This window comes from Bos grunniens, chromosome 2, assembly GCF_055505025.1.
Source record: "Bos grunniens cultivar Pamir isolate PY7600 chromosome 2, Bosgru_T2T1.0, whole genome shotgun sequence".
Taxonomy (NCBI): domain Eukaryota; kingdom Metazoa; phylum Chordata; class Mammalia; order Artiodactyla; family Bovidae; genus Bos; species Bos grunniens.
In genome coordinates, this window is record NC_141166.1 from 102,606,552 (window position 1) to 102,627,855 (window position 21,304).

At 37.3% G+C, this 21,304-nt stretch overlaps 1 protein-coding gene across 4 annotated transcripts in view; it reads right to left on the bottom strand.

Moving 5' to 3' along the window:
- Positions 1-615: 615 nt before the first annotated feature.
- Positions 616-21,304, bottom strand: part of FAP (fibroblast activation protein alpha) — a 77,866-nt gene continuing 57,177 nt past the window's right edge. For all 4 annotated transcript variants that reach the window (XM_086369902.1, XM_086369918.1, XM_086369893.1 and 1 more), the window contains 9 exons: positions 19,387-19,485; positions 18,859-18,928; positions 17,923-18,117; positions 12,216-12,270; positions 4,542-4,641; positions 3,339-3,403; positions 2,782-2,854; positions 2,448-2,521; positions 616-1,015 (listed from right to left, as the gene is read on the bottom strand). In XM_086369902.1, coding sequence (XP_086226028.1) covers positions 914-1,015; positions 2,448-2,521; positions 2,782-2,854; positions 3,339-3,403; positions 4,542-4,641; positions 12,216-12,270; positions 17,923-18,117; positions 18,859-18,928; positions 19,387-19,485 — 833 coding nt within the window. In that variant the 3' untranslated portion in view covers positions 616-913. The remainder of the gene's footprint in view (positions 1,016-2,447; positions 2,522-2,781; positions 2,855-3,338; positions 3,404-4,541; positions 4,642-12,215; positions 12,271-17,922; positions 18,118-18,858; positions 18,929-19,386; positions 19,486-21,304) is intronic.

Genomic DNA, 21,304 nt, shown 5'->3' on the forward strand with positions numbered 1-21,304 from the left:
AGGGACAGTTACTGGCAGAGCGTTGCCTTTGGGACTGCAGACGTTATGGTACTTCTGGTATTTTTTTCTTTTTCAAATAAACTTATAGAACAAAAACCCCAGAATAATCTCATAGACGTAACACTTTCCTTCTCTAGCTATTGATGTCCATTTTGTTTAATTTTTTGTTTTATTTAGTTTGGTGTGGCGTAGCAATCTGAAAACAGTTACCATTACTCATTCTAAAAAGGAATCTAAAATAGGAACATTTCCAAATTTGAAGCATTTCTTAAAAGGAGCCTGGATTCAACATTCTGACTTTATCTTTATCAAATGCTTTTGACAATAAGAAACCTTCTGGGAGAAATTTAATAAACATTTCTTGGAGGGACAGCACAGAGAGCAAACGTCAGGGTGCCTCTACAAAATGTATTGCCAACCTGATTTCTGAACAATGCTTTCGCACACTCTGAGCTATTTTTTTCCAGCATTTGGAATTCTATTTACAAAAATCCCAAACTGCTTCTAGATTCTTCTCCTCCATGACCACCCTATTATTCAAGCATTTGCCTAACACAAGCATTTCTTTCTCTGATAGAAACTGGAACCTGAAAGGAAGGAACACAGAGAAAATAATAGCATTTTAACTTCTGATTTTATTCTTTTCCCTGCAAATGAACAGGTAACAAAACACTGTTTGTGTCCAAAGCAAAAGGCAGGGCCTCCTTTTCTCTTCTTTCACAGAGTGCCAGAACATGTAAACAATATTTAGGTTGAACTTCTGAGTCCTCTGAATCTTCTGTCAGCCTTCAGAACAACATTCGTGTGTTTGTTTATACCAACATTTAACAGCATAAAGAGTGAAACAAGTAAACGGTCTGAGGCATTTATAGGAAGTGTTCAGATTGTGATACAGTCTTGTATCTGTATTGTTTTAGTCTGACAAAGAAAAACACTGCTTTAGGAAGTGGGTCATGTGAGTGTATAAGTGCTTCGTAGATAGGCCGGATAGGCCATGGTTCTGGTCCGAGTACCACTGAAACACAAAGGGAAGAAACTTATTTTATTCCTGCGACCCCACAGTGCATCCGGCTTTGACTTTTTTGTGCTCTCAGAACCTGGTAATTTTTCTAATATTACCATTGAAATACCTAAGAATACTTGCATAAATAAGATAATTTACATGTATACGTGAAGAACAAGAAGATTTAAAGCCCTTTTACTAACTTTCACCATTGTTTCATATTTTTTAAACCTATATGTGAGATCGCATTGGGGTGGTTGAGCTCTCACAGCAGCCAGCACCCTGGGATTCCGGGCCTGGGTTCCAGAACTGGGGTGGTGGGTTGGTTACTTTGAATTTCCAGAGCTTGGTTTCCTCATTTGAAAAATGAGGGGGTTGGATTTCACTTCCTCTAAGGCGCCTTCTAGCTAAAAAATTCCATGAGGCTTTTAGCCTCTGAATCTAATTCCTCTCTATTGTAGAAAATCCATAATACGTATAACCATAAACATCCTTCATAGGAGTTAAAAATAGTATTATTAAAAAAAAACAGGGAGATGGTATTATGGATTTAAATTTTATTGCTGGAGAGATGCCAGTAAGATGATTTTCACTGAATAAAGTTGGCTAGTGGTTATTGATGTAATACTATATTCTTATGAGTTGAATGCACTTTAGGAGTCACAGTTTAAAAAATGGTAAAGGGGATAAAAAAAGACCAGAAAAGTCTCACCTCACCCTCTGTAAATTATTTTAAGAAGCCAAATTTCTGAAAGAAGGAGGGTTTCCTTTTCTAGGTTCTTGTGCAACATAAGCAAGTGAGGGAAAAGTGGAGAAGGGGGATGGAACCATCAAGGATTGTCTCCCTCGACTTGGATTTTGCCTTATTTTCCTCTCTGTCTCCATTTCCCACTCCTCAAGCAACTGGATTTCACAGCTAGCTCATTCATTCATTCAGTCAGTGAAAATATGAGCTTCTGTGGTGGGCCAAGCGCATGTCAGGCATAGAAAACAGAGATAGAAGGATTCTCTAGCTCTGAGTGGAACCGCATGATTTCTGGGAGCCTCTGAGGTCTCTGACAGCCTTCTGTGATGGCTTCTTACTGAATACACAGAATCTTCTGGCTGCTTTGAGGTTTTACAGGGATTTGAAGCACGAAGCTGCAGTCAGTATGTAGGACCATAGAACTGTTGGATGTTTGAGCTAGAAGAGCCTCTAATCTTGTGGATGCCTTTATTTAATATATGACTCGACTGGGGTCAGCAAAGGTGGCGTGGTTTGCCTAGTGTCCCTCAGGGAGTTCATGGAAGATCCAAGAGTCATTTGCTAATGTTCTGCCTACTCTATTGAATAGCCCTCTTGTCAGGTTTTAGCAAAAAAAAAAAAAAGGAGAAGAAGAAGAAGAGTCCTCCTTTTAGCTTAGGGGTCTAAGGCCATCAACCTGAATAAAATGAAATTATGTACCATTGCCTGGAAATCCACTTGTGCATTAACCAGAGCTTTAGCAATCTGCGCTGAGTTTTGAAAGTGCACATTATCTGCAACAAAGAGAGAGAGTTAAAGTGCTGTTAAATACCAGAAAGCAGAGTGACAATGTACTGCCTGGAAATGAACACCAACAATTATCTAGTCATGCAGTTGACATTGTCAGCAGTGAGTAATCACACTCGCTTATGGAAATGTCCCTGACTCTTAGGTACTGACCCTGAGCACAGGCATAGGAGGATGCTTAATGTTTCTTAAACAAAGTGATGCTGGCTCAGTATTTTTATGTGTAAGAGTCTTGCTTAAACCTCACCATCTGCTGTTCCGTGGATGAGAAGATAGTCTACATTTCTGAAATATTCTGCTCTTGCCATCACAGTTGAATTCTGGAAAAGGGGAAAAATTAACATTTTAGTTGCTGCAAGTTCTAATAGAAATCTAGCTAAATCATTGTGCAATGGACTTAGCACCAATACTGAAATTATGTATTGCTTTGGTTGATAAATATTTAAGAGTCAGAGCAACACATTTTCATCATCATTTGCATTACTTCCATCTGATTCTTAGTTTGAAAAACTGAAAGTTTATGTGTCATATGTTACATATGAGTGAGACCTTAGGCATAAATGATGCCCGCTCAAGCTGTGTAGGGGTTGGGGGTGGGGAGGAGGATGAGGAAAGAAAAAGTAGAATCCAAAGGGAGTTAATTCCTTCTAGTAAGGTGTTTTACAGCTGACAAAAGATCATCATATTTACTTGTGGACCCAGCAGCAGTGTAAACTCTGAATGACCGCTTTACAATTATTTAGCACATATGAAATATATTATTATATATATATTTCATATATATATAAAACAGAAAATGCTTACTTTATAGTGCTTGAGATTATCATCCTTTGTTGGGAGGCCCATGAATCGCTCTGTGTAGATAGATGCTGTAAAATATGTAAGAGCATGAGGTTTGCATGTGATAACTCAGGCTGGATAGTGAATGTATTAGTCTCTCAGTCATGTCTGATTTCTTGCATCCCTGCTAGGTTCCTGTCAATGGAATTCTCCTGGCAAGAATACTGGAGTAGGTAGCCATTCCCTACTCCAGGGGATCCTCCCAATATAGGGATTGAAACTCTGATCTCCTCCATGGCAGGTAGATTCTTTACTGTCTGAGCCAGCTCCTCAGTCTCCCAGGGGGAGCTGCTGAGGAAAGGTCTTGCTCTCCTTTCTGTAATGCTCCGCCCTAGTCATTTGCTCTGCTAGTTGTCTCAACAAGCCTGGAGAAGAGATGCAGGAGAAGATTGTGGAAACAGGAGCACCTAACAATAGAAAGGACAGCTCTTCAGTTTTTTCACTTCTGCCCAAAGTTCTTTGATGGGGGAAATGTTGAGCTAGGAATGACCTCATTACATTTTAAAAGAAATCACAAATGCAGCCACCTCTAGTACTCTCACTGGTCTCTTAATTTGGGATAGTTTCCTCTGAATAAAGATTCCCAAGTCACAATTGCCTCATTTTCACCTCAACACAGGGAAGAGGATCTAATGAAAGCTAATTTTTGTGCGTTTATTATAATTAACTCCAAATAGTCATCCTGCATTGATGTTAATCATAAAAATAGGCACACATGGAAGGTATACTTCTCGAACAAATTTTTTGTTTCTTTGACTTCTGGAGTAATGTATCAGGCAGCTGCAAACTATTGTGTGGTTGTGAATTACTTGGCTTGGCTTGATTTTCCCTAAGAACTGCTTAAAAGCCAGTTTGGCTACACCTGTGTGTCTGCAAAAACAGAGTTAGCTCTGATTTTTAAAGATTTGGTTTATCAGGGGGCACAAGGTTCCTAGGAGAGAATAACATTCATTGGGTTTTGGAAGAGTCCTTTTTCGTCTTAAGATTTCTTTGATTGTTGCAACATGATTATAATGAATCATATAAACAACCTCATTTATAGATTATATTTTTCCCAGTGATGCTGGGGTGAATTTTACTGCATAATTTGTTTTCCTAGCAACCTTAAATATAGAGTAATTATGTGTTAAATGTTTTTGCAGCAACATTTATGAAATGTTTCCATACCGTAATATTCCCAGCTGGAGACCGGAGCCACCGCTATCCCACATTTGAAAAGACCAGTTCCTGAAGCAAGGGCCAGCGATGAAACATAACCTCCATAGGACTGTGGAGACATTGTTAGGAGTCAGTCCCAGATTCACTCTCCTAAACTCTCCAACATATTTGTATAATGATTCTACTCACAATAGTGCTGATGGGAGCTGGGGAATATGGATTGGGTAGATTAAATGTCTATCTTGCACTCTTGGCAGCAAGTTCCAACAATTTCATCCTAGTCAATTACAAAGACTTGGTGTGCTGATCAGAATATGGAGGGGGCAGTTTAAGAGATAGATACAACTGCAATTTTTCTGCAAAAATTTCTTTACCCATGCCTCTGTGTTTTTCCACCAGGACCTTGCTATGGCAAAAGCAGAATTGTACTCTTAAAAAGTGCACACAAAAAAGATCATTTCCAAATGTAAAAGCAAGATACATTCCACAATGTACAACAGTAATGTGAGGCAAAACTTATATCTGTGTATTTACTTAATTTGTTTTCAAAAGAGAACGTCAAGGGAATGACACAAGAATCTTTTGTGTAGTTTAAGAGAAGGAGATGCAACCAGTCCATTCTGAAGGAGATCAGCCCCGGGATTTCTTTGGAAGGAATGATGCTAAAGCTGAAACTCCAGTACTTTGGCCACCTCATGAGAAGAGTTGACTCATTGGAAAAGACTCTGATGCTGGGAGGGATTGGGGGCAGGAGGAGAAGGGGACGACAGAGGATGAGATGGCTGGATGGCATCACTGACTCAATGGATGTGAATCTGAGTGAACTCCGGGAGTTGGTGATGGACAGGGAGGCCTGGCGTGCTGTGATTCATGGGGTCGCAGAGTCGGACACGACTGAGCGACTGAACTGAACTGAACTGAAGAGATGGCCAGAGTTTGTATACACGTATTCTGTTTTGAGGATTTCTGGCATAGCAGCTCAAAGGAGGAAAAGCCATTGGTGCCTTAACAAATCTTACTTGCCCCTACTACCTCAACTTAATGGGAACACAAACACAAAAGGAGATACAAATTGCAGAGTCTGAAGCAGGTTTCGCACTCATCACTTTTCTTTACCAGGGAATCAGTAGGTGATTCAGAAATGTGACTCTGATAACAGAAGGAGATGTGTGTCTGTGTCACTTGGAAATGTGAACCTTTTCCTGAAAATGAAAAAATGAACAGAGAACTTCATAATAAAGCTGCATCTTCCCCCAGAAGGCAAATTTGTCTACCTGTTGGGAGAGAGATGCTTCCTCTGGGCACATGGATTAAGCAGTGTCCTGCTCAAAACCCACCCTCACCCCCACCAATGTCTGTGCTAGATTAGGATGTGATTATTCTTGCCCCAACACAGGACATCCCTACAAATCAAAAGAGGACAATATGGCTCTCTAACTAAGGGTGTGCCCTGTTATTACCACAAACTTCTGGGAATGATCTGCCCTCAGGTCAGGAGAGATCATATCATCTTTTGTCACAGAAAAGTCAGTCTTAAGACAGGGTGGGAGTGAGAGCCCTACAGAGCGAGGGAGAGACAGCAGACAGACAGGGTGAAATCAGGCAGCAGGTCAGTGGCCGGGGTCTAGTCTTAATCCACGAAATACATGGTCCGCAGGGATCAGCTAAACCCTCTTGCTGAATTCAATTGTTAGAAAAAGAATGCTCTAACTAGTTTACAGTTTTATGTTTCCATCTCCAGGGAATCTTACTGAGGACCCTTGGCTACAAAACACAGACTAAAAGAGGCAGCTCCAATTATACCGTGGCCTCCTTTCATTATACTTGGAGGAGAACTAAAACGTATTTTAATAGAGGAAAAATATATTTTAAAAACAGAAGGAAAATGTGGGTTTTAAAATCATTTTGATAAGTGAAAATTCTCATCAGGATCAAATTTTTACTTATAAAAATAATCTGTTTGGATTAGTAGGTTAGCAACAACTATTACTGAAATGAAAGATTTCTTCTTTGTTCTTAATTTTAGATTTAAATGCATGTAGAGTAAGCCTGAGTCCTTTAGAAATTTGATTGTTTACGGTTTTATTGGAAAAGTACGTTCACTGCAAATTATAATACTGGGTTCTGCTTTTCCTCTTGTATGCCCCATAACACAAAAAAGCACAGAATGATATTTGAAATTAGAGCATTTGCATATAGTAAAAAGGGTTTTGAACATCTCTGTCCCAAATCCTAGAAATTATAAAAATATTAATCTGTATTTGTTCACTGATTAGATAAGAGTGTGGTATCTGAATAAAATCGTCACCTTTTCGATATGAACACATTGTCTCCAGAAATTTGTAAAAGCAAAACTAGTATAGCAGCAGCACAACAAAAGAAGGTGTACTTTAAATTCTCAGGCAGCTTAGAAAAGCTGTTTCTATTGTAGAAATAAAGAGAGGAAAAAAAAAAACCACCCGAGTTGACTTTTTTCTGTTCTCCCATGGGTGGGGCTCCAAGGCAGAGTGGGTGGATGCAGTAAGAAAAGAACCCACGGAGCAGATTGGCCATGAGAATTCTAGAATTTTGTCCTTTGCACTTAGATGCCTTGCCATTTTGTTTAAATGGAGGATAGCTTTAAAAACTTTCTTAGAACGGCACAGAATTTTGAGGGATTTATGGAATAGTATTCTGATGGGAGCTATAAATCGGACTGGACTATTTTGCTTACAGGCAATAATAATAACTAGTTAACATTTGTGGGGCTAAGGTCATTGCAACAGTCTTTGTGGTCCTACAGGCTCTGTCTCCTTTCTCCCCCATCCCACTTCTCTTTGCTCACTGGCTCTCTTAATGTTCTTTGAACTCTCCAAGCATGATCTAGCCCCAGGACTTCTGCAAATGCCACCATCCCCTGCTTGGAATTTTCTTGTCTCCAAAATTGGCATGGCTTACTTCTTTCCTTTTTCAAGTCTTAACTCAAATAAATAAATAAATAAATAAATGTCTCACCTGTCCTTCTAATCTAAAACTGCATCAATCTTGTATGACACTCCTTACTCCTTTCTTGTTTTGCTTTTCTCCATTTCATCAATCATTATTTAACATTCTATCTGTGCTATTTATTTTTCTTGTGTATTGCCTTGTTCCCCAACCATTCCCAACTTGATAAAGGTAGAGATTTTTGTCCATCTTGTTAATGAATGTCCCCCCTAGCACTGATGATGCAATCTGAAACACATTGGGAATAGAATCAATATTTGTTTAATATATGACTTTCCTATTAACTCATCTAACTCTCACAGTGATTTGGGGGGAAATTATTGTTGCATTTCATGATGAGGAAACTGAGGCTCAGAATAAATTTAGAGTAAGCGGAGCTGAGACTCAACCGCAGGACATCTGACAACAAGCCACTTCCTCTATATCCCTACATTAGAGCAACCTTGTTGGGAAGTTTTAAATTCAGTCTAATATAGTCTCAATAGAGGTGCATTTGTCCTACTTTTACATCGTTGATCACACATAGCAATTCAAATTGCTTATAATTAGTCACTGGAAGAGAAAGGAACTAAGATTAAATCACGAACTAATGCTTATTCAACACCACCTGGCTAGGTCTATATTAACAAAGCAAAGCCCATAAATGAGGTTGTTATTCTAATAATTTAGCAAAACCCCTGCTGCTCTTCAATTGTCAGAATAATTGCTTTAATTTTTCTTCATATAAATCAAGGTTTTTCAACCTTGGCACTATTGACATTGGGGGCTGGATAGTTCTTTTCTGTTGGAGGCTGTCCTGTGCACTGTGGGATATTTGACAGCATCTCTGGCCTCTTCTCATTAGATGCTAGTAGTGCTCCCCCAGTTCTGACAACCCAGTGTCTCCAGACGTTGCCAATGTCCCCTGAGTGGCAAAATTGCCAGGTCAGAACCACTGTCGTAACAGACACTTCCTAAGCACAGGGCTGAGTACATAGTGCATAGTACATATCTATTAAGTAGCTAAAATCCAGGCTACTAGAATTTGGTTTGTGCGCCAGAAAAATGAAAAGGTACAATGAAAATGTCTTCTCTCCCCTTCTTAATCTGGATAATGGAGGGAAATGTATGATTTGTAACTTACTGACCAACTGGCCAAAGAAAAAATTGTATAGTTAGCTTTAGTGTATTTCTCAGTTTAGAAAGGTATCTAATACTTTGTGGAAACAGATGTTTACAGAACACAGTAATAGATAGACAAACCCAAATGGTCATTCTCAACATCTTTCTCTTTCCCTTCTCCAATTTCCCATAGATGTCTGCTTATTATATTATAAAAGAGCACACAAAACTATGACCTATTTTTGCCCCTTTCTTCACTGCATAAATTCAGGCCCTTGGTATTTGTTGCCAATATTACATCCCTCCTACTCCTTTGAACCACTCCCTCTCCCAACATCAGGCTATTCATTCTGCAGCCAAAGTATCTTTCTAAGACTCCAGTTTCACTCCCTATTGACTTCAAGACCACATCTCAAAGAGGTATCCATGGAATCAAATACTTTTTAGTAATACTATATTAAAAAAAATTAACAGATTTCTTTACTGTTCTTCATGGAACCTATATGCACTATTATATAGACTTCATAATTTACCAAATTATTAGACCAGAGAACGTTTGCCCCCAAATTTCATGGTACGACACATTGGAGGTACGTTAACTTACAGGATTAAATTCAGCTTAAACTGCCTCATAGATATGTGAGATGGCCAATACTGTGCTAAGCATTTGAGAAACAAAGTTGAAAAACAAAGTCCATTCCATTGACGAGCTTACATCCTTGTGAGAGAAAATCATGCACAAATAAGATAAAATGGTAATTCCTATAAGAGCAGTAATAAAGAGCTATTGGAGCATACAAAGGTCATATCTGAGTTGGGTCTTAAAAGAATAAATAGAAATTTTGCATTTTGGAGAGAGGAAGACATGGAAGAAGAGGATGGCCACTGAGGTGCATTGAACAGGCGTGATTGACTCATGGGAACAGACAAATCAAATTATTTATAAGGTCTGGGGAAAAGTAGAGGGAAATGAGACTGAGAAAGTAGGTTGCAATCAGATTGCCAAGGGCCTTGCATGCAAGTAAATGTGTTTGGGCCCTAGGCTGAAGTCAGCAGGTAGCCCTAGAATATATATGAGCAATATAAACGAAAAAGCAACATGGAAAGAGTTGTGTTTTAGAACAATAATTTCATCAGCAACATTGGAGCTTACGAAACTAAAGCAAGGAGGCTAGTTAAGGTACAACTTCAAGATTTAAACCTGTACCTCCCAGCCTATGGTCCATGCAAGTGGACTTTCATACCCCACTCTGGAGTACAGAATCAGATGCCCTGGTGTGAGGGCCCTGGGAACTGCTTTAACATGCTCTCCAGGTGATGCTTATATAAGCTAAGGTTTGAGAAGCTCTGGTTTAAATTACATATAAAGAAACTTGAACTAAAATAATGTCAGTGAGGATGATGAGAATAGACTCAGATATTTGGAGGCAGAATTGACAGAATTCACTAATCAATCGAATATTGGAGTCAGGGAGCTGGAGAAGTTGAAAGCATCTCTAGAGTTATGAATTTGGGTGACTTGGTATACACTGTGCATGCTCAGTGGCTTCAGTCGTGTCTGATTCTTTGCAACCCTATAGACTGTAACCCACCAGGCCACTCTGCCCATGGGATTCTCCAGGCTAGAATACTGTAGTGGGTCGCCATGCCCTCTTCCAGGGGATCTTCTCAAACCTGTGTTTCCTGCACAGGTATATAGGCAGTATATAGGCAGATTCCTTACCACTGAGCCACCTGGGAAGCTCAGGTATGTGGTAAGGTCCTTATTAAAGATGAAGATTTGTTTTAAAGTAGACTATTATCTGTTTAGGGCTTCCCTGGTGGCTCAGCAGTAAAGAATACACTTACCAATGCAGGAGATGCGGGTTCAACCCTGGGGTTGGGAATATCCCCTGGAGAAGGAAATAGCAACCATTCCAATATTCTTGCTTGGAAAATCCCATGGAGAGAGGAGCCTGGCAGGTTATGGTCCAAGGGGCAGCAAAAGAGTCGGACATGACTTAGAGACTGAACAACACCAACGTAGTATGTTTAACTTCAGCAAGTTAAGCTTGAGGCCTCGGTAAGACATCTGGGAAACATGATCAGCGGGCATTTGAAATGTGGTGCTCAGAAGAGAGAGGTGGGGGCTAGTGGCAGGCATCTGGCAGTTGGCCTCGTCTTTGAAACCATGTGGATTTCCCCAAGAAAGTGAAGAACAATGAGAATCAAGACCAGATCCAGAAAAACACCAACATTTAAAGGATGAATAGAGTATAATGATCACAGAAACAGAAAACTAAGAAGAGAAACATGTTACAGAGTCATGGATAAAGCCCACTCTCCTTCATGTGATGAGTGGGTTTCTTAAATCATCTACATATGTGGTTCTCTACCAAAGTACTTCAACCTAGAATGTTCTAGAAATGAAATTAAAAGTTCACTTTATGGTTATTTCAAAGCCTGAAGTAAAAGCAAAGTGAAACTCTGAAAGAAATGTTCATGATTATATGTAAGGGTTCAGTTCAAAATGTGAATCCTTCAAGAATTTACTTTAGGAAATTTTATAAAAATGGATGGTAAGAAAAGTCTTATCTGAAATGTTTCACTATAAAATATTTCATTTATTTCCACCCATTTGAATTCCATTCTGTTTTGATACTTAACACTTGATAGTTTTAAGAAGGACCAAATGGCTCGAAGTAAAAACTTTTTACAAATTCATAACAGCTCTTCATCTGGTCACTGAGCTGAGAGGAATCCTGCAGATTCCCTTCAATATTGGGTTTCATTCCCTCCATCTTGTGCCGGCCGCTCTCAGAAAACAGCCAAGAAAAACAACCCAAGCACAAATGGCTGCAAATTGACTTGCAAATGTACAAATTCAGACCAAAACGTGAAACAGGAAATCTTTGAAGGGTGATTATCATAATTTATAATAGGCGATTCTAAACTCTTTCCCATAATTCTCTGAACTTTCCAGTGACTTTATTGCCCAAGACTGGTAAATGTCGCCACTTTTTTTCAGTATGTATTTAGAAAACCAGTATAGTTTCTCAAACTTGAGAAATGATCTCCACGACCTATAACTAGTAATAAATAATTATTTCTTTCCAGTTAGCAGAAATTAACATTAGTTCAGGGGAAAATTTTGATTACAAAAATAAGAATCAAATAGCCAAGATATGACTAGGATAGACTGGGTCCTAAGGAATTTATACTTTGAAATTTCCTGTAATTTTCAACTTTATTGTAGCTTTTCATTAAAATGAAATGATGAGGTATAAAAGAAATATGTTAACTCTAAAAAAACAAAGGGAATTAAACTTCTGATAAATATGATTTAGTTTTATATACTCTAATAGCAGAAATTAAGTGAAAGAGTATCAATTATGAGTTAATTTTCTATACAAAGGAGAAATAAAATGATTTTTAAAAAAGGAACAAACGCTGAAAGCCACCACTTTGAAGCCCAGATTATCCAAATTGACTGTTTCCATTGACAGATCAAATTATGTTGCAACATTAACATTTCATGAGAAATCTTATAAGCGAACACTTTAGAAAATGATGATTGCTGAACCAAATAACAGGCATAAAACATATAAAACAACTCACCCAGCCCCATATGGCTATTCTTTTTTCATCAATGAAACCCATTTCTATGAATTTTCTAAAGTAAAAGAAACAAATTTTTAGAATTTTAAGTGTGTACACATGACATTTACTTCATTACACAAGCATATTTAATCCAAAGATTTAATAGAAACGCTACATTTTCTTTGTTTAAACACATGCATAATAAGGTTGCATTTACAAATAATTAAAATAATATTATTGTGTTTTCTGCAAAGGATAAAAGGAGCTGTTAAACTCTCTGGTACATCTATTGAGTAGTACTCTCCTGGCTGTAAGGCCTCCTACCCTAATTGTCCTGGTGTTACTTGGGGCTCAGGTGAAGAAGCTCATAGTCAGCAAATGAATATTGATCAAAAGGGGAAATAATTTTTTAATGCACTGAAGAAGTAAATGGTTAGTTCAGGTTCTCAGACTACAGCTACCTGTTTTTGAGTTTGATATTAAATGTAGTTAAATTATTTATAAGTAAAAAAGAGAGAAAGACAGGCTCATAGTAACACCAGAAGAAATAGTATTTTGAGTGGAACCAAATTTCCAAATCTGCAAGTTTTTGGGGGAAAAAAAAAAGGGTTTGTTGTTCCTGTTTTAAATTTTATTAATTTCTTATGATTTTGTTTGCTTACGTGTTAATGTGAAAGAATTTCAATCTAAAATGGGACTGAAAAATAAAAATGAAAATCACACACAAGTGCCCTCAGGACTGCAAGAGACTGATTTCCATATATGCCTGATGTACAGAAAACTGATATTACTGAAATTTTCTTAAATGATAGAGAGTTGGCCTCATATCAACCTTGGAAAGTTTTGCTTATGGTTTCCAGAGACCAGAACAAGAAATAACTCAAGTCAGGTTAGTTCCTCAAAATACATTGAATTGAGCTTTGTGTGATGGGACTAGTTTTATCTGCCCAGGTAGTAGTCAAAGTTTGTCTCTGTTTTTGATTTTAACAGACTCTCACTGAACTCTTCCCTCCTTATATTCCCTGCCTATAATACAGCCTATCCCAAACCCTCAATGAACTGGCCTATAGCTTGCTAAAATAGTTTGTGAGTCTAGAACTGCAATTCCTCTGCTATACCTGAATAAACTCATTTTTAAACAATTTTGAGTTTGCCTCATTTTAACCTTTTATTTAAGTTGACATGCATTATAATTGGAGAAGGGCAGGGCAACCCACTCTAATATTCTTGCCTGGAGCATCCTATGGACAGAGGAGCCTGGCAGGCTACAGTCCATAGGGTAGCAAAGAGTTGGACACGACTGAAGCCTTAGTACACACGCACACATTATAATCTCTGTCTCATTTTTGGTCACATCCATCCATGGAAAAATACCTATCCCTCTCTCATATCATATTTAGATACCCTCTGTTTATCATGGTTTGGACAACTACATGTATCTTTTAGAATATGAACATGATTCATTCAAGCTCCATCACAAAAGACCCTCCATTTGAAATCAAGTTTGAAGACAAATCTCTCCTTAGGAGCAAAGGGCCATGCTTAATGGTGACCTTCAGAAAGTCCCGGGAAACTCTCAGAAATCTAAGTGCATTGCTGCTACAAAGCAAGAGTGTTTTGGGCTAATTTACTCCATGCTTACCTGAAGGCTGGTATTCGAGAGCCATTGTGATTTATTTAGGGAGTGTTTTGATAGAAGAAACTCTCAAAGAAACAGAAGCAGTGGAAGAAAAAAGCAAAGTGAATGAGCCATTACAGAGGCCTGGATGGGACAGCGAAGGAAAAGAAGGGGATGAGACGAAGTGACACTCAGGACCAGAAAAACTTTTTTTTTTTTGGTTGCCTTAAGTGACATTAATGTCCTTCCTCATTCTTCTCTGGAACTAGAATGGAGTGATTTGCGTTAGTTGAATAATGGAATTTCTTAAAGGGATTTCACAGCAACCATTTTGCTCGTTGCATGTATTCAAAATGCATGTTTCTGCTGCACAGAGGAGTTGGGCAGATGCCCGGGACAAACAGATGGGAAGAAGCCCCGTCAGTCACAGCTTACTCGACACTAATTCTGAAGGACACTGAGGCGTCTTCAGGGGAGAAATGCAGTAGCAATCGGAGAGTTGCTACCTGTGTGGATGCTTGTTCACAGTAGGTAGAGAAAACGGGCTGTCAACTGCGGTATTTTGGCAATTTGCCCACAAACTTCAAAAGCCAAATGGAAGAAAAGAAGGTTCACTTTCTTTGTCAAAAAAAAAACACACACACACAAAAAAACCAAACAAAGCAATCTTGCTGCTAGTGCTTGAAGCCAGTTCGAAGCCATAAAATCAATCATGATTTTATGATCTCCCAGAAGCTAGCAATCATATTGCCTTGCATCTGGGGTAAAAGCAAATAACAGGTGATACATGGGAACAGGAAATTCTTAACAGCTCCCTTCCTAGGTTTATTCCAAAAGGATGACATTTACAGGAAATGATAGCGCAATAGTTAACATGGAAATGAAACATTAACACTTAATGTGGCAAGACTAGGTTAAAGGTTAGCTAGATAATCTGAGCACTTTGAGACCAACCAAGCTTTATAAAATTTACCTCCAAAATTCTGAAGAGCTTTCAGGAGGGTTATCAGAAATACTGCCAATAATGTAGTTAAATCAACAAATGTTAATAACAGGGGAAAAAGCATGTTTTTCTAATTTTGGAGACTGGTCTGGACATTACAAATTTTCTCTCTTAAAAATAACCCTAGGCTAAAGATCAGTTTGAAACCCTATTGATTGATTATTATTCTATTTTGGAAATGTTTTTATTGGTATCATGTATAACAGTATATTGTTTCTCATATAATTCTTTCTTACCACTATCCCTGAAGTTATATAAAGTTTCAAAATTGTGGGAATGTCTAAAGTGCCGAACTTACCCCAAATGAACAGATTTGACCCTGTAACTACTGAATGTGTACCACTTTGCATGTGTACCACTTGCAAAGGAGACTGAAGAACATAGGTCTCAGTTTTACTTAAGCTTTGACCTCAAATGCATTTCCTTTGGGGCATTCAAAATTTGTGCAGCTGTAGGGCTTTTTTTTCCCCTGCTTTGCTTCGTTGAATTTATTTCTCAACCTTGACTAGAATTTACTAGTATTTTCAAATATGTACATATGATTTTTTTGCTATGTAAAAAATTTAGCCTGATTGCATTTGCTAAGAGATTCAAGGAAACAAATTTCATTTTCTTTCTTTCTTTTTTTTTTTTTGCAGGAAGAGGTAATTTGAGGACCATGGACAGAGAAGCCTGGTGGACTATGGTCTGGGGACTGCAAGTTGCAGAATCAGACACAGTTTAGTGACTGAAAGACAGCAACAAGAGTTGGAGGGCTACCATAGAGGGATTACAATCCCAAGTCTTCAGGTCAGACATTCAGGGTCTGATTCCTAAAATATTTCTCTGGAAAATATGTGATTGAATTCTTTCCAGAATTATCACTATGAATCTATTCTCTAGCTTTTGTCTTCTCAAAACATCAGGCTTCCAGGCCTCCCTTGTACTTTGGCAGAATAGTGGCTTCAAGCAAGGTGAAGGCCAGTTGGCATCTCCACTGCTGCAGATGCACTTTGCATGGGCCACACAGACACCCCTGTTCACTGAGGCAAATACAGAAAGCTCCATGTGGTTTATTCTCTCTTCAGAAACTGCAAGTGCACTGAAAGCTGAGATTGTAAATTGCATGATTTTATACAGAGTATTGTAATTGCATATACTACTTCACCTGCTCTTGAATGGCTGAGTCAATGAGTGAACATATGTCTGATCTACAGTACAAAAACTTTCTTCAGGTTCCATCCAAAAATGGCTCAGAGGAGGTAAAGGTAGACAGTTACAGCCTCTGGTGCAATCTTCATTTCAGTTCTAAGCGTCATTTATGTTATTGTGAAAAATCAATAGAATTTGTGGCTTCCTGTTCTATGTGTTGAACAGAAATAACAATTTATGTTAAGGTCAATGCATGGATATCAGGTTTAAATTTTCAATTCATCCAAAGAAAAACTTTCAGAAGTTATCTATTCTATCTCTTCCGTTTCTTGAGGTATTCCTCTTAAATTTGAATGCCACATTTTTGGTGATAAATAAATGCACAAACATATAATGATGTATGATGGTAATGATTGTTTTTAATCAACACCAAACAAATCACTTTTTAGCTCTACCAACTTTGGAAAGTTGAATTATAAACCGCAGTTTACAGCTCTGTCCTTTGATATTGTCCCACGATTACGTGTCCCTGGTGTTTTATTGCATGGTTTAATACAAACAAGTGTGACACACAGCCAAAAAAGAATTAAGTCTATAATGCTGATAGCTGCATTAGTATTTGTAAGGCATACCATAGTCTTATATGAGACATTGTATCTTGGGATTTTTCTTTGAATTACCTTTCCTATGACTCTCTGTCACACAGAAGTATCTCTCAAAAAAGTTGAAACAGTGGAAAGGCCAAAAATCTGGGTGAGTAGGAAAGACAGAGCCTCCTAGAAGTTAAGTGTGAATAATGCCTACAGATTGTGTAACATTATTTAATAATTTACTTATTAATTTGTTAGATTTTATCCAAATAGACTTTGCTTTTAATTGAATGGTTTTTGTGTGTGTGTGTGTGTAATTAGTGTCCACAGAATGAAAGTTTAAAAGCATATGATTACTTTTCTATTTTAAAAAAATATCACTTGTGAGTCTAAACTCTTCTGCTTTGATTAGAGACAAAAAATACAGAAAAGTGTTGTCTGGGCCTGGCTCCTATTTGTTAAATACAGTCTGTGTTCTGTGTGCTACACTGAAATCAATAACCATTAGTGATATTAAGATGATAAAAGAAACATACTAATTAATTTTCTAAATTGCTCTTTCTGTGAAGCATTGTTTGACCTTTAGCTGTCATGCATGCACGTATATCCATGACCAAGAGTGCAATCAGACTGTTAGTTTTTACATTTACAAGCTACTATTCTCTAATGTCACCTACTCATACCATAATAACAGAAACCTGACAGCTATAAGAAATATCCAGAAGAATCCTGCACAGTGCTTCCAAATTAGGAACAATTTTGGTGACTCTTTTCTTTTTTTTTTTCAGGAAGAAATGATTGAGCCATAAATTGTGGTTGAGAATGTAATTGGGAAGAAGTCAGATTATAAATCTGTATTTCCTCTAAATGTTTTCATAATGTAATTTCCATTACATAAAATAATTTTTTTTTGGTCAAGTGAAAGTAGGAAAACACTTTCTTGCTAATATGATAGTTTAATTACAAATGAATGTCTGATATCTGTAAGTGCATAGTGCCGATGAAATCTTGAGCCATTTCTGAATTTATGAGGTAGAATCCACAAGGCTTGAGCACTCAGATGTCCGGTTTTCTACAGACCATTCCTAGAGTTATACAAATTTTTCTGTTAATTGTGAGCCATGTTAATGAAAGGCTATTAGAATGACTAAACCATGGAAAGAGAGTATTTATCATCTTTCACTACAAATTATTTTTCTACTCTTTTCCGTGAATAATTTTTTTCTCATATTGGGTAAAAATATCCCTTGATGATTAATGATAGCTTTAGATGATGTTAGGAAAACAGACAAAAAGCATTAAGGCATTAAGGATGGAGAAACCCAGAAGTTATTGCATAACTTTTGCTGACATCAGTTTCTGTTTGAATGAGAAGGCGCTCACCTGACAGCTGTGATCTGGTCCTCAACTTCATAAACACCCAGCTTTCGATACACTGCATACAGGAGTTTGTCACCTTGGAAAGCTGTTCCTCGACCATCCACCAAGGCAATGACTATCCCTTCCTTACTTGCAAGATAAGATATCCAACTAACAGCGAATATAGACCTTACACTCTGACTGCAGGGACCACCATACCTAAGGGGAAAAAAGAAAGAGAATCTCTGATGTTTTTGTGAAACTCAACTTCCCATCGGGGCCAAGAATTGCCTTTAGTATTTCCCAGTACATTTGTATGATAAAATTTCAATAACAGCGGCATTAGAACTGGCTCAGAATCAAGAGAGGACCAGGCTTTTCCCAGAGGTTTGCTACAAGGAAGTTGTTCTGGGACACAGCCCCTCCTATTCCCCAAAACGGATACATCTAGGGTTGGCATTTCAAGGAATATGTGTGGGTTTTTCGTCATTTCTGCCACCTGCCACTTGCTAAAAGCAGGCATAAGATATACTAAAAAAAATGCATGGTGTTTTAAGCAAATTGTGTGTAGGTCAGCACTGATTTGGGGTGTGATTCCACAAAATGTATTCCATTCCCTTATTTCATTTCTAACTCAATTACATAAGATGTGAAGATGATTTACAATATTTTTTTGGCTGCAATTTCTCTATCTCAAAGGTATTCTGACACATTAGGCAATTTGCCACACAAAGGAAATTCAAAACAGCAAATGCAAGCAAGTCCATCTAAAAATCTCAAAACTTTCTCAAGCTATTTTAAATAGCCATATTTTATTTACTCTGATTAGTTGGGGAATATATAAAACAGCATCAATAGGAACTGTTACCGAGGAGAATGGTTCATTCTATCTCACAAATGTGTATTTAATACAGCATGCTTTCAATAAATAGTTTTTAAACCAAAGAAAATATTACATACACTTGAATTAGCAAGGGATACTTCTTTGATTTGTCAAACTGAGGAGGAAGAATCATCTTGTACCACAATGCTTGAAAAACAAAAACAGAGAAAAATCTTCATTCCACTATACTCAGCATTATTTATTTTCTTTAATAATAATATATAATATAAAATCAACTTATAATTAGTAAATTGTGAAGAATCAAGACTATGTTTTTCTTGATTTTTATTATGTATTTTGTCTAATTTACAAGTTATTAGAAATATCGAACTATTGTTTTTCTAGAAGCATGCATTCTAAAATTAAAATTAGATAAACTTTTAAAAAATCAGTGTTGAAATGGAGCTATAGAAAAAATATCAACCTTATTCACAAACATATGAAAGATATTTCATAAAACCTTACTGCTACAGTAAGACTTTTAAATTAAGATCCTGTAATATTATAGGGTTGTACTATAATATTTACCCTACAATTTTGTTTTTAAAAAGCAAGATAAGTGCTCAGCTTCATATTTATTCATGAGAAGTTTTTAAAGATCTTACTAATATCATCCACTTTAAGTTTCTTAATTTCTTCTTTGGGCAGCTGAATATTTTTCAAAGCATTTTCCAATTCCTTGTTGTCTTCCAGGATTTTAATTTCTTAAAAAAAAAAGTTCATTTTTAATTAATAGAAGTTCTATAAAAAATTTCTTTCTTAAAATGTCTTTGAATTTACTATGCATGAAACTGAAATGGTATATGGATTGCTTAAGGATTTTCATATTGACAAGCAGATTTTTAATACAGGCTTTAAAGCAGGGATGACCTTGTAAAAGACCTCAATCATTGTCTCCTAAACTGACCCTGATGGCATCAAAACACATTTTGAGCAGAATCACAGAAGTAACAATGCTTTTTCAGCCACATTTTCCTGTGTTCAACCTTTTTTTTAATAAGTACCCTGAGTAGGTAGCATTTTGAAAAAAATATTCACTAAAACAAAAGTGGTAGAAATAAAATCCATATTGCTGATACTTCATATTTAAAGCAATTAAGTATATAGCTATAAAGTTTGTTTTTAAATCTTCAGTGCACAAGATCAAATATTAAGTCTGTGATTTTTTCATATCTGTTTCTTTCTTAAACTCTTCCTGCTGTACTTGCTTAATATAGGATATTCTTTTTTTTTTTTTTTTGTAATTAAATTACTGTGCAATCAATTCCTTCAAATCTTTTCTTTCAAGGTAGTTATATATCTTAGTAGGACAACCATATATACACACTATGATCTTTGTCATTCATCATAAAGTGTTAGTCACTCAGTCATGTCTGATTCTTTGTGACCCCATGGATTGTAGCACTCCAGGCTCCTCTGTCCATGGAATTCTCCAGGCAAGAATACTAGAGTGGAGTGACATTTCCTTCTCCAAGGGATCTTCCCAACCCAGGGAGTGAACCTGGTTCTCCTGCATTGCAGGCAGATTCTTTACCATCTGAGCCAACCCAAGACTCCTAAAGAGAACTCTCAAAGGGGGAACCTGGAAAAGATCTCCTAAAAAACTGCTGTTTAACTGAACAAATCCATTGATCTCCTGAGAAAAGTTAGGTTTTTGAATAATAAGTGACGTTTGTAGCTTTATTTTTAAAAAGAGGGTCTGGATGACTTCTGAGATACAGCAGGCCTGTGGACTCCTTGTTTTTGTGCTTTTTTAAAGAAGTGGTCCTTAAAGATGGGGAGCTGGGGGAGTACTTGTAACTACACTAAGTTTGCCAAACCACTTCTCTTTTAACTCTCAGTTTTCATGTACTCATGGCATTTTGCTCCAACGTGTTACATTTAATCTTAGAACAAGGATAGATGTTTTGGTATGAGTTGTATAAGATACATAATACATTTCATTTTAACTTTGGATAATCCATCAGGAAAGAGATAGTTGTGGCAATTTAAAAGTTAAAACTAAAAAAGGGAATAGCAGGAGATGGGGAGAGATAAATTAGGAGGCCGGGATTTACATATATGTACTACTGTGTATAAATAGATAAATAACAAGGACCTAGTGTATAGCACAGGGAACTATCAATACATTCAGTATCTTGTAACACCTTATAATGGAAAGGAATATGAAAGAGAATATATATATATATATATATATATATATATATATATATATATATATATGGACTTCCCTGGTGACTCAGAAGGTAAAGAATCTGCCTGCAATGCAGGAGACCTAAATTTGATCCCTGGGTCGGGAAGATCCCTGGAGAAGGGAATGGGCCCCTACTCCTGTATTCTTGCCTGAAAAATTCCATGAACAGAGAACCCTGGCGGGCTACAGTCCTTGGGGTCACAAAGACTCAGACAGAACTGAGCGAATTTCACTTTCACTTTAAGGACTTTCCAGGTGGTGCTAGGGGTAAAGAATGCTCCTGCCAATGCAGGAGATGTAAAAGGTGTGGGTTTGATCCTTGGGTTGGG